This window comes from Chrysemys picta, chromosome 6, assembly GCF_011386835.1.
Source record: "Chrysemys picta bellii isolate R12L10 chromosome 6, ASM1138683v2, whole genome shotgun sequence".
Taxonomy (NCBI): domain Eukaryota; kingdom Metazoa; phylum Chordata; order Testudines; family Emydidae; genus Chrysemys; species Chrysemys picta.
Window position 1 is genome coordinate 98,872,579 of NC_088796.1, and position 13,196 is coordinate 98,885,774.

Sequence of the window (13,196 nt, forward strand, 5' to 3'; positions counted from 1 at the left end):
CCAGCAGAATCCATGTTTTGAATCACATTAAATCACAATTAGAATTTTTATAAAGTAAGAAAAATACATTCTGAAAACAGTGAGTGAGAATTGTCTATTTCTCCCCATAGGGATTTGTTAGTGGCATAACAGGAATAGTGACAAAACCAATAAGAGGTAAGTATAGTTCTTGCTGTGTGTCAGCAGTGCATATGTTCTTGATTCTAATATTTGTTGAGATAGGTTGCAAAACACACTGCGTACCAGATATAAATCTTATTGTTTTATACTTCAAACTTGATTGACTAATTTTTGGATGGACCATCCTATGTAATGACAACATTCTGTCATTATTAGGGTAAATTAAATTGTGTTTTTTATAAATCAATGAAAGTAGAAAAATGTGATAGTGATTGTTTAAAGTTTTCAAGTATTTAGAAAAGAAGGTTTATGAATATTATTCCATAAAGATGTTTTTCTTTTAATTATTTCTAGGAGCCCAGAAAGAAGGAGCAGCTGGTTTCTTCAAAGGTGTTGGGAAAGGTTTAGTGGGAGCAGTAGCAAGGCCCACTGGAGGAATCATTGACATGGCAAGCAGCACATTTCAGGGTATTAAAAGGTACAATATAGAATAGAATAAAGACAGCATAGCAAATAGCATGAAAGACCGGTACTGATGCTAAAAATGAATATATTCTGTAATTGTGCCTTGGTACTTTTTCAGGAGCTTTCAACTAATCATTTGTCTCCAGTGGCACAAATGCTTCAGATAAATAGTTCATAATCAGTTTATTATTTATATTGATAACAAACATCTTTTCAAATTGTTAAAGGTACTTTAGAATAACTAAAACCACAGTATCAAATCGCAACTGTAATTTAATACAATTACTCACCTACTTCAGCTGTTATTGGCTTAAAATAACTCTACCTAAAGCCTCATAATCAAAACTCCTTCTACAAACCCCAATCTCTCAGCCTGACCCTAAATGCCCAAAAGAAAACATGAACTTTGCAGGTTGATCAGAAGGTTAATGTATACAGAAGCCATGAAAGGGAATTCAAAAACTGACTGGCATTGTCAAGTTCCTCTCCCTTCCTGTTTAAAGTGAGATAGTTCCAGCATTTCTGCTGAACAGAGCTGTGATTGAATATTGTGAAACTCACTCAGTGATCTCAAGCCTTAAAAAAAACTGAATCTAAATTACGTTGCACTGCAATGGACAAAGAAGTAGGAGAAAATATTTTGTGTGTTAAATATTTTATATTTAAATATATTAAATATTTATATTTTAAATAGCTTAGTCCCCAAATGTAACTGACCTAGAGCAGTTTAATCTGTGGTTGAATATCCCTACTTTTAAAATTAACTGTTATTAATAAAATACACCACCTCTTGTATTGTAATCACTATATATATAAAAAGTGTGCATGCAAAGCCATTTGATAAATTGACCTATTATATTATAGCTTTAAATGTTTCTTTTCTCACTATTCCATCTTCCTAGGACTTATTTCAAGCAGGTCTCTGTTTTAAAAATGAACCTGTCACAGAAATATTACCATCTTCTCCCTTAAAATTACACTGTCCTGATAAGCAGAACAAACAATATTCATTGTGGCACCAATAAAAAATGTTTATACTTAAAAATGTTACTACTTTAAATTCGAATATCACACATCCTAAAGGCCTAGAAACTGGTTTTTCATCCAGTGGAAAGGAGAAACTTGCAGCTTCCTAAAATTGTTCTGTTATTAGTCATAAAAAAAAACTATTTTAGAAAGAGGGATGCTCCCTAAGAGATCTCTACTGTTTAGTAAACGCATCTGGCATTACAAGAGGAGGAATGTAAAAGTAGTCTGAATAATATTTTTAAAGTGTCTAAAACATTCCATATGTATAAATTATATACTTAAAATATATGACATATCATATACATAATGTTTTTTTTTAAAGAAATTATATTAATGCAACATTTAGTTTATAAACTTCAGTGCACAAAAGTTAGGGAATAAAAGAATAAACAACTGATATAGCAATAAAATAATCTCATAGTAATATTCACTTGTTTATATTTGCATATGTGGCACTAAATTTTCAAAAATTGCTTGGGCACAAATTTGTGCATGCCGAACAGTGCTCTCAGGTGGGAGACAGGTTAGAAGTTGTTATTAAAGTTTGATCCATCTTTCCTCCTCTAGACCACCTCAATTATAAGTGAAAGCTGATGCTGTTGACCATATTTATGGACTGTACTGGCCTTGCTGCTCTCCAGGATCTGGACCATTGTTTCTCCCTCAAATCACTACCCTCCCCCCTGCCAGTTGCTCTTTTTTTTTTTTTTTTTAAAGTTCCTTTGTGGAGAAAACACAGAATATGGAGCAAAGTTGAAGGAAGAACATTAGCACAGGGTTCTTTTACATGGAAATTTCAATGAGAGGTCATTAATTTACCGTATAATCATTTTCTACAGAGTCCTGCTTGTAAATAAATACCTACTTGTTCAGCCTTGTGTTCCCATAAATCAATAAAATAAATATACACACACATTTATACACAGTATTTATGTAGTCCCGTTGACTTAACAATAAGCATGTGCATAAGTCTTTGCCATTGAAGCCATAGTATGTGTATGTATAGCCTAAATAATAAAGGCACCCTGACTAGTCAGTGAAGATTACACTTGTCCAATTACTATAGCTACATGTGCTTCAACAGTCAAACTGAAAATTGCATGTAATTTACATATAGAGAGAGCAAATATGTCATTTTATCAGTATTTTAAATATTTACATAGGATAACTTTAGGAGCTTTTTGAAAATACGGTATTTTAAAAGTATACCAATATCTGTGTTAAATATGTAACATATTTTGAATTTGCTTTGTTTTCAGAGCTACAGATTCATCTGATGATGTGACGAGTCTGCGACCACCTCGTTTCTTTTGTGAGGATGGAGTTATTAGACCTTACAGGTTAAGGGATGGGACCGGAAGTCAGATGTTACAGGTGAAGCAACTGAAATATAATTTGATATAAACTTGCGTATGGGAGAGGAAAAAGCCTAAATCAGTTTTTCCAGAATTTTTACTCTTATTTTGTGTTCCCTGCCAGTACATTTTTTATATTTAGTAACATGTAGTCTCATTTGTATCTTAATTGCATGGGTTTTATGGCCAGTCTTGCAAGTTTTTATAGAAAGACAGCTAAATACATGCCCTTTCTGAGAGAACTTACAGTATAATTTATATCACAACGTCCTGAATTATGCACACGTTGCCAAAGTGACTTAAATAAGAGAAACGCTTGTGTGTGTGTTTTTTAGGCTTTTTAGTTTTGTTACAACAGCTGCGGTAAGCATAGTTTTTCTTTTAGCAACTTTTTTTATATTGTGCATTTAGATAAAGTTAAAGCACAATGATATTTTTGCCTGAATTTTAATTGATTAAACTCTTCAGCAACCACTGTGTTTTTTAATTAAAAATGTAAAAGTAATGTTTTTGCAGACATTTGTATTTGAGATACACGGACAGTAACTATATTTATATCACACTGCTTCAGTTAAAAGTATTTCAGTAATTTTTAACTGTAGCATTGTTCATATCCAAAAATATAGACTTGTAACATTTTATGATATGAGCGAGCTGCTGCTGTTAGTTACTTCATAAATTTTTAATAGTATGATATTTTAATAATTGAGATGCTTCCTATTTTACTTTAACCACCTTTAATGGAAAGTTAATATATAATTCTAACATTATAGTTAAAGTACTTTGAACTGATTTTACAGTATGTCCATAAATAAGGTGGAAAATTCCTATCATCTAATTGTCTTTCATTATCATAGAAACTGAATTTTAAAAATATCCACACCTGGGAAATGACAAAATGAATAGCTGCTAGTTGAATGCAAATTGGAGACGGTAGATAGGATGTTCTAATATATATGAAAGCTTTATATTCGAGATTTCCATTCAGTACCCTAGCAGTGTGCTGGAATTCCTGAGATCCAGAGTGAATTTGAGAAAGAGTAGGTGGCCTTCTACAGGATGGATGGGAAGTTACATAGCCAAACATTTTCAGAAGTATTTGTTACCTGGGTAGGGTTTTTGTTTCATTTAGCACATATTTTGAAATGCTGCACGGTGCATCAATTATATGAAATTAGGATCTGTCTGTTTCTGTGTATTCTGCTGTATTTTCTCTACTGCCTCCTACTAAAGGGTGCTTTTCTGATTCAAAGTATTCTAAAATTGAAATTGCTAAACTGAGTTAATATTATATCTTACTATGGAGTTCCTCTTCAACATTCTTTGAAGATCCTATAAAACTAAGGGCTATAATCTTGCTTTTTTCTCTCATGATGCAGTTTATATTTCCTATGCTATTATCTTGCAAAACACGTACTAACAAACAGCACGGCCTTAATGGGCAAACCGTTACAAACTGCTACTGATAAACAGCACAAAAAGGCCTAGTCACTATACTTCCTCTTTCTGATAAGAGAGTAGGGTTTTTGATGTATTTCCCCTTTGATATTTCATGCCATGCTAGTTAAGCAGAATGCTAACAAGACAATAAGTCCAACTCCTTGAATACAAATTATATAATTATTTTGTATTGTTTATGCTCTACCTTAATTTTGCAAGTGTTTGGATTAGATAACATTCATTTGTGAGCAAATTAGTAGTTTTGAGAGGACCCTGAAGGCACTGTCTGATAGATTGATTCAAGATGTGTAATTCTACTTTTTATGCTGTTTAGATTAGTACAATCCCATCACAATTTTTCAAATGGAAAAAAGATAAGGAAATAGAAGATTTTTTCCCTCTAATGGTTCTGTTTTTTAAATTAATAAGATAAAATGAGGCGTGTATTTAGATTATCATCCTATACCTTGGAGAATATTCTGATGCCCACTCACATTCAAGTGACTTTAATCTTCAGAGAAATGCAATAGTCACCTTAAGCATGTTCCTTTTATGAAACAGGATTTACACATTAAAGCTCTAATCTTGCAATAAGATGTATGGAGGCAGATCCCTATGCTTATACAGAGCCTTACTGAAATCATTGGGTCTTTGTGCAAGTGCAGTATTCTGCCTGTGGGCAACAAGTTTCAGGATTAGGGTTTAATAAATCTTTGGTGATTCATTTGCTGATTATTATAGACAGGTGTATCACTCCATTAACAGGGGATTGGAATGCTTCTATTGTATCCTGAATTCAGAAGCCATTTCAGAATTTGTCTGCTTTTTAAAAACTAACTAACTAACTTACCAGCGTAAACTAACACTTCTGCTTTTTTTCTTCCCTTATCATGCTTGCAGAAAAGACAGGCCTACAGGGAATGGACTAAGACTCACAATAGTAGTGATGATGATGAGGAGGATGATAATGACAGTTAGGAAAATATGCACCATTACAAATGCATGAGTTTTGTCACATTAATTGGACTCTTAGTTTACACTATTAAATGTTGTTGCTGCCGTGACTACCATAGAAAGTAACTTTGATTTTAATTTTTGTCTTCTAAAAGTTGTACAAAAATATAGGCAAACAAAATATATGATCATATTTAAGCAGAGAAATTAAAAATATAGTAAATATATTTATGTACTAAGTTGACAGGAGCTAATGTTATACTCTGATTTAATGATATTGTTGCAGGTAAATTTCCATAAATTATAATTAATCTGTTTTTTCCATTTTCATCAGAGTTTTGTTTAATATTTTTTTAATTTTAAATCATCATTTGTTAGCTAAGATGCCTTTATAATATACAAGCGTTCAGTGTAATCTTTTTGAGCTGTACTGTGTTTATTGATATTAAAAATGCTGTTGAATATTTTGCATTCTGTTTATTTGATATTTCAAAAATATTTTGTCTGACTTTCTTTTAATAACAATAAACTTGTTTAAAGTTTATCTAAAAAAATTGATTCATCTGTTCTGTTCCAACATCATCACTCTCATTTCCCAGAATTAGATTATGTAAAAAAATAAGATTATGAAATATTGCTATAATTGTCCTAGAAAGGTTAGTTTAAAAAAACTTATTAAAATTCATGTAATCATTTTGATTTTTCATTCATCATTTCATTTTCAAGTTAACTGGTTCTTAAACATTCATTTTAGTTTAAACATGTTGAATTTTTCAGTGAAATGTGGATCCTCTTAAAATCCTTTGTTGACAGCTTAGAAGATTCATATAATGTGAAGCATTCTTTTTAGAATGCATTTATACTGTCATTTACTCCAAAAATTATTGTGTAAATGCATTTTGGGAATATGGCCGTACTTGTTTTAGTCTTGTACGTTATTCTGTATAGTGACATGTATAAAACATACAGATCCTCATTAAACTAGGTGGAAAATGCAGAACGCAAAATAACAAAAGGCGTACACAGTACAGTATTAGATTGCAAACTTTCAATTGTCATTGTTAAATGTTCTTTGTTTCTTTGACAAGTAAGTCCTTTATTTACATTTCTTTACTTACTAGTCGGCTTGCATATTTTTCTCTAAACCAGTTGATCTTCTATACATCTAAATTTAGGTATTAAGGGTAAGGGGGCATTATAAAAGCATTTTACAGTACGTTTGTCTAGTAGTATGTGTTGTGCAAATCAACTGTTTATTCAAATATCAGCAAAAGGATTGTCCAAAAAAAAAATTCACTCTTTAGTGCCAATTAAAACCTTATCATATTTATCAAAAGAGTCAGCCTCCTCCAGTGCATCCTGTTATTTCCTTACAGCTTCTGATGGGAGAACTACCTTACAGTTCAGACTGCTCATCCTGATTTTCATGCTGTTGCTACTTCATATGCTTTAGAAGCTGTTGCTCGGTTTGTACTCTTGGGCAGTGGGCGGAGGGATGAACATTGAAATTCCAAATAATAGGGTGAGGAAACTTGATTTGAAAACTCATTTCAAAGGGAACTACTGATGCAGAAGATCATTATGTACTTTACATTACTGTAAAAGCAGCAAAGAGTCCTGTGGCACCTTATAGACTAACAGACGTATTGGAGCATGAGCTTTCGTGGGTGAATACCCACTTCTTCGGATGCACGTAATGGAAATTTCCAGAGGCAGGTATAAATATGCAAGCAAGAGTGAGTCAGGCTAGAGATAACGAGGTTAGTTCAATCAGGGAGGATGAGGCCCTCTTCTAGCAGTTGAGGTGTGAACACCAAGGGAGGAGAAACTGCTTTTGTAGTTGGCTAGCCATTCACAGTCTTTGTTTAATCCTGAGCAGATGGTGTCAAATTTGCAGATGAACTGAAGCTCAGTAGTTTCTCTTTGAAGTCTGGTCCTGAAGTTTTTTTGCTGCAGGATGGCTACCTTTAAATCTGCTATTGTGTGTCCAGGAAGGTTGAAGTGTTCTCCTACAGGTTTTTGTATATTGCCATTCCTAATATCTGATTTGTGTCCATTTATCCTTTTATGTAGGGACTGTCCAGTTTGGCTGATGTACATAGCAGAGGGGCATTGCTGGCATATGATGGCGTATATTACATTGGTGGACATGCAGGTGAATGAGCCAGAGATGGTGTGGCTGATCTGGCTAGGTCCTGTGATGGGGTCACTGGTGTAGATATGTGGGCAGAGTTGGCATCGAGGTTGGTCCCTGAGTTAGTTACTATGGTGCGGTGTGTAGTTACTGGTGAGAATATGCTTCAGGTTGGCGGGTTGTCTGTGGGCGAGGACTGGCCTGCCACCTAAGGCCTGTGAAAGTGAGGGATCATTGTCCAGGATGGGTTGTAGATCACTAATGATACGTTGGAGAGGTTTTAGCTGGGAACTGTATGTGATGGCCAGTGGAGTTCTGTTGGTTTCTTTCTTAGGCTTGTCTTGCAGTAGGAAGCTTCTAGGTACACGTCTGGCTCTGTTGATCCGTTTCCTCATGTAGGTATCGTAGTTTTGAGAATGCTTGGTGAAGATTTTGTAGGTGTTGGTCTCTGTCTGAGGGGTTGGAGCAGATACGGTTGTATCTCAGTGCTTGGCTGTAGACAATGGATCGTGTGGTGTGTCCAGGATGAAAGCTGCCTCCAGATACAATTTAGGGGCCAATCCATGCAACAAACCTCGATGCCAACTCTGCCCACATATCTACACCAGTGACACCATCACAGGACCTAACCAGATCAGCCACACCATCACCGGTTCATTCACCTGCATGTCCACCAATGTAATATACGCCATCGTATGACAGCAGTGCCCCTCTGCTATGTACATCGGCCAAACTGGACAGTCCCTACATAAAAGGATAAATGGACACAAATCAGATATTAGGAATGGCAATATACAAAAACCTGTAGGAGAACACTTCAACCTTCCTGGACACACAATAGCAGATTTAAAGGTAGCCATCCTGCAGCAAAAAAACTTCAGGACCAGACTTCAAAGAGAAACTACTGAGCTTCAGTTCATCTGCAAATTTGACACCATCTGCTCAGGATTAAACAAAGACTGTGAATGGCTAGCCAACTACAAAAGCAGTTTCTCCTCCCTTGGTGTTCACACCTCAACTGCTAGAAGAGGGCCTCATCCTCCCTGATTGAACTAACCTCGTTATCTCTAGCCTGACTCACTCTTGCTTGCATATTTATACCTGCCTCTGGAAATTTCCACTACATGCATCCGAAGAAGTGGGTATTCACCCACGAAAGCTCATGCTCCAATACGTCTGTTAGTCTATAAGGTGCCACAGGACTCTTTGCTGCTTTTACAGATCCAGACTAACACGGCTACCCCTTTGATACTTTACATTACTGTTTTTTCTACAATATTGGACTCCTCAAGGGAAATACCACAAAAATGGTTTAGAGAAAATATTGCATTTTATTACTGCCTTCAGATTCTGCAGGAAGAATATGGGAGTATATCAGACATACAGTATATTATAATATAAATGTATTTGAAGAAAGTAGAGGGAAAAGTGTGCATTCTTTAACCTGAAAAAATTCATGTTGTGCCTAAAAGGGGAAATAGTTTTAAGTTCATCCTTCTGAAAAGGTCAACTACAGTATTTAACGTTCCCATTATGCTTTATTAGATTTATTGCTAGCAAACTAGCTTTAAATTAGTTTATTTCCCTTTTCTTTTTGTGCATTTTTAGCATGTATAATTAATTGGCTTTTTAAGTATAGTTCCTTCTATTTTTGCTTTAGGTCCAACTTCCACTTCACTTGATAGTGGCATACTTGCTAAATCAGGGAGTCTCAATTTTATTTCCTTCATAATGAGACACACCTTTAAGTAAATGGAAACAAGTGTTTGCTTTTAATTCAACTGTGCAAATTAACTGTAAAAATGGCATTGAGTTCCATGTTTCTTGTGACTCCAGTGATTTCATATCAAATTGGCTCAGTTTATAAGTATAGGAACTAAAAGTCAGTTTTTTTTCTTGTTTGAATAGATTCAGCCACATATTCCACATTTAGGTGTGTGCACACCCAGCACCCCAGAGCTGGAGAATTTTGTCTAGCAGTACCTGTACGAAGTGGCACTCCTGCTTTGTGCTCATTGCCCCTCCCCGGCTATATGAAGCAGCACCACCTCGACACCGCTCATTTCCTTCTCACTGCCCATGGCTGGAGTTGTAACTTGGCGTGGTTCTTAAGTTCACAATCTCTCTCTAACTCTTAGTGACTTTTTCTAGTTATATATAGTTAGTCCCCTTCGTGTTAGTTAGATTTAGTTAACTATTTCCCTAGTGAAGCCCTCACTAGCATTCAATTTGTAAATTGTTTACAAAACGGACTCAGGTGGCTAGGGACCTTCACCTAAAGCAGCACCTGCTCAGACAAGCCCTGTGGCATGCCTTGGCTCCGAGGCCTGCGTCAGATCGGAGGCTGCCATCAGGTTCTGAGAGTGCTGCCCTTTTGTGCTGTGGAACCAGACTCTGGCTGAAGAAATGGAGGGAGCCACTCCCCATCGAGTGCACTGAGGAAAAGATCTCATAAGACCAATCGTGATCACTCCAGGTCTTGTGGAGACTCTTCTGCCTCCTCCAGAATTGGCATGGTGTTAATGCTGGTGTGTGGGATGGAGCAGGTCCCTCTAACTGCTCCCCACTACCGCTCAGGGAGGTCAGAGTTCCTGTACCGTCAACTCCCGTTCCAGCATCAGGATGTCCATTGAGTCCGGTACCAATGAGGGTGATGCTGGCACTGGCTGTTTCCACGCCAGCAGCATATCAGACAGCAATGGACTTCTTCCACCTTTCTATCCCAATCTCTCCCTTGGTCCAGGACTTTGCTGGGGCTATGTTGTTTATAACCTGGCTGGCTGGGTGAGCTGCTGAACCTTTGGATCTGTCAGCACCACACCTTGATGTTTCCGTGGAAGTGGGTCTGGGAAACTCCTTGGTAGTCTGCATCCTGCACTGCTGATGTTACTGTGGCGGTACTCACCACTTTCCACTTCAACACTGTTAGCTACTTAGGTATTGCCGCTGACTTCAGGGTCGATGTCGCTCTTGGCACTGGGAACAACAGAGGCATATTCAATGCCAGAGGTACTGTTTCAGCCATCTGTGCCAGTCCGTTCCTCTTTCTGGGTGACATGAGTCGGAACGATTACTCACACCCTCAAGACTGCCTCCACTTTTATCCCTCGAATCCCAACACTCCTTGGTGTCAAGGTTAGGTTCTTCCTTCTCTCACTCTCCATCAGCTGGTCCACGTTGGGGGCTGTCCATGGTGAGCCACGGGTACCAGGATTGTCACTTCTTTGTGTTCTTTCCTAAGCTGCATTCACCTCTAGAGCAGCAGTGTCTCCATACATTAGATGTGAGATGATGTCTAGCCTTCTATCTGGACAGAACTATACTAAACCATTTTGTGCTTCGCCTCGCCTGTTGGTGTCATATGCGGATTGTAACGTCCTTTATCAGTAGTGCATATGTAATAGCTTTGACTACACCTTCTTAGCAGGTGCGAGCTCATTCTGCGAGAGTGCAACCTAAATCAATAGCATTCCTTGGTGACGTCCCAGTATTGGATGTTTGCAGGGCTGTCCTGTAGTTGTCGATACATACATTTAGGAATCATTATGCCATTACGGCATCATCCAGAGCTGATGCAGACTTTTGGAGAGCAGTCCTGGAATCCTTGTTTAGATAGACTCCAAGCCCCATCTTCTGTGGATACTTCTCATGAGTCACCGAAGTGGAATACATGGCTGCATCTACTAGAAGAAGAAGAAACAGTTACTTACTGTACCTGTGCTGCTTCAAGATGTGGTGCAGGCATATAGTCCATGATCCACCCTCCGTCCCCTTTGCATCGGAATCTAGTGTCTGGGTATTCAGTGTGAAGGAACTGAGGAGTGTCGAGACAGCATTGTCTCATATAGCCAAGGGAGGGGCTATGAACACAAGTCACCCCCGCCACCACCTGCAGGTACTGCAAGACAAAATTCGCCACGTCTGGTGCTCTGGGTGCGCACACACCTAAGTGGAATACAAATCTGCATCACATCTTAAAGAAGCACAGTTAAAATAACCATTTCTTCTAAATGGTGGTGATTCTGGCTCATATGTTCACGCTATGGCCACTTCTTGAATACTGTGTGCAATTCTGGTGGCCTCATCTCAAAAAAAGATATATTAGAACTGGAAAGGCACTGAGAGGAGCAACAATGATGAGTGGTATGGAACAGCTTCCGTACAAGGAGAGAGTCAAAAGCCTGGGACTTTTCAGTTTAGAAAAGAAATGAATAAGGGCGATTTAATAGAAGTCTATAAAATCATGAATGGTGTGGTGAAAGTGAATAGGGAAGTGTTATTTGCCCCTTCAGATACACAAAAACTAGGGGTTACCCGATGAAATTAATATGATTTTAAACATACAAAAGGAAGTACTACTTCACACAATGCGTGGTCAATCTGTGGAACTCGTTGCCATGGGACATTGTGAAGACCAAAAATATAACTGGGTTCAAAAAAATAATTAGAGAGGTTCATGGAGGATAGGTCCATCAATGGCAATTAGCCAAGATGTTCAAGGGCGTAACCTCATGTTCCAGATGTCCCTAAACCACCAACTGTCAGAAGCTGGGACTGGACAACAGGATGATCACTCGATAATTGCTGTGTTCTGTTCATCTCCTGTGAAGCATCTGGCACCAGCCACTGTCAGAGACAGGATACTGGGCTAGATGGACCAGTCGTCTTCCCAGTATAGCATTTTGTATGTTCTTATATTATCACTAGTATTCCTGATGCAGTCAGAGTATTAGAGGTGTATAGTTAATGTGCGTTTGAGACATAAATACCACTTGACATCTTGAGGCAAAGATTCTGAATTTGGATCATAATCAGTATAAACTGATCCTGTAAAGAATTCTGCTCAGTTTCCTATAGTTCTGTTGGTTCTGCAGTACTAAGTAAAAAGCAGAGTTGTGTGTTGTAGACATGTTGGTTTATTAGACCAACTTCTGTTGGTGAGAGAGACCAGCTTTTGAGTTACACAGAGCTCTTTCTCAAGTCATGTGTAACTCGAAAGCTTGTCTCTCTCACCAACAGAAATTGGTCCAGTAAAAGAAAATACCTTTCCTACCTTCTGTGTCTGTCTGTCTGTCTCTCTGTCTCTCTCTCTCTCTCTCTCTCTCTCTCTCTAAATAAATAAATAAATAAATAAATAAACAAACAAATAAATAAATAAAAACCATATGGAGCCATTTTTAAAATGTCACTTTTTCTGACCATAATTGCACTTTTTAAAGCACTGTTTTTATCAAATCAGGAAAAAAATGTATTTGTGTTTGGATGTTTCACCTGCTCCCACTGCAAATAGCCTGTTCTGAATAGGGTTGTAGATGGAAAAGGAATACTCCATGCTTAGAGCAAGTAACAACAGATTGACATAGCCTGATGCTAGCAGAGGTACCATTTTTCTCCAAAGACTCAGAAACAAACAGTATGATAGATAATTAACAATATCAAATATAAATAGTTATGCCCTGATCTCTATTCTTTATACACCCAAAAACTCCTACTGAAGTTAGCAGTTTTGTTTGCACAAGTAAAACAGAAGCAGAAACATGCTGCTATTGTTATAATTTAGCTTGGAGTAGCAAATTCTGTTCACCATTTTTTTATTTTTGTTTTGTTTATTAAGGCTTTAGGTACACTTGTTGAACTTGTGATGTCATACACAGTTCGTTCATTTAAACTGATGCCATGAAGGATTTCTGATTGTGTTA

At 37.3% G+C, this 13,196-nt stretch overlaps 1 protein-coding gene across 11 annotated transcripts in view; it reads left to right on the forward strand.

Moving 5' to 3' along the window:
- The window catches only part of VPS13A (vacuolar protein sorting 13 homolog A), a 293,421-nt gene that overhangs the window by 259,125 nt on the left and 21,100 nt on the right, over positions 1-13,196 (forward strand). For 6 of the 11 annotated variants that reach the window (XM_042850566.2, XM_005297727.5, XM_065550518.1 and 3 more), the window contains 3 exons: positions 111-156; positions 475-598; positions 2,874-2,988. In XM_042850566.2, the coding sequence (XP_042706500.2) occupies positions 111-156; positions 475-598; positions 2,874-2,988 (285 nt within the window). Of the gene's footprint in view, positions 1-110; positions 157-474; positions 599-2,873; positions 2,989-5,309; positions 5,918-13,196 lie in introns of those variants that run through there. The other 5 variants (XM_065550520.1, XM_008168496.4, XM_065550519.1 and 2 more) reach the window with 3 other exon arrangements.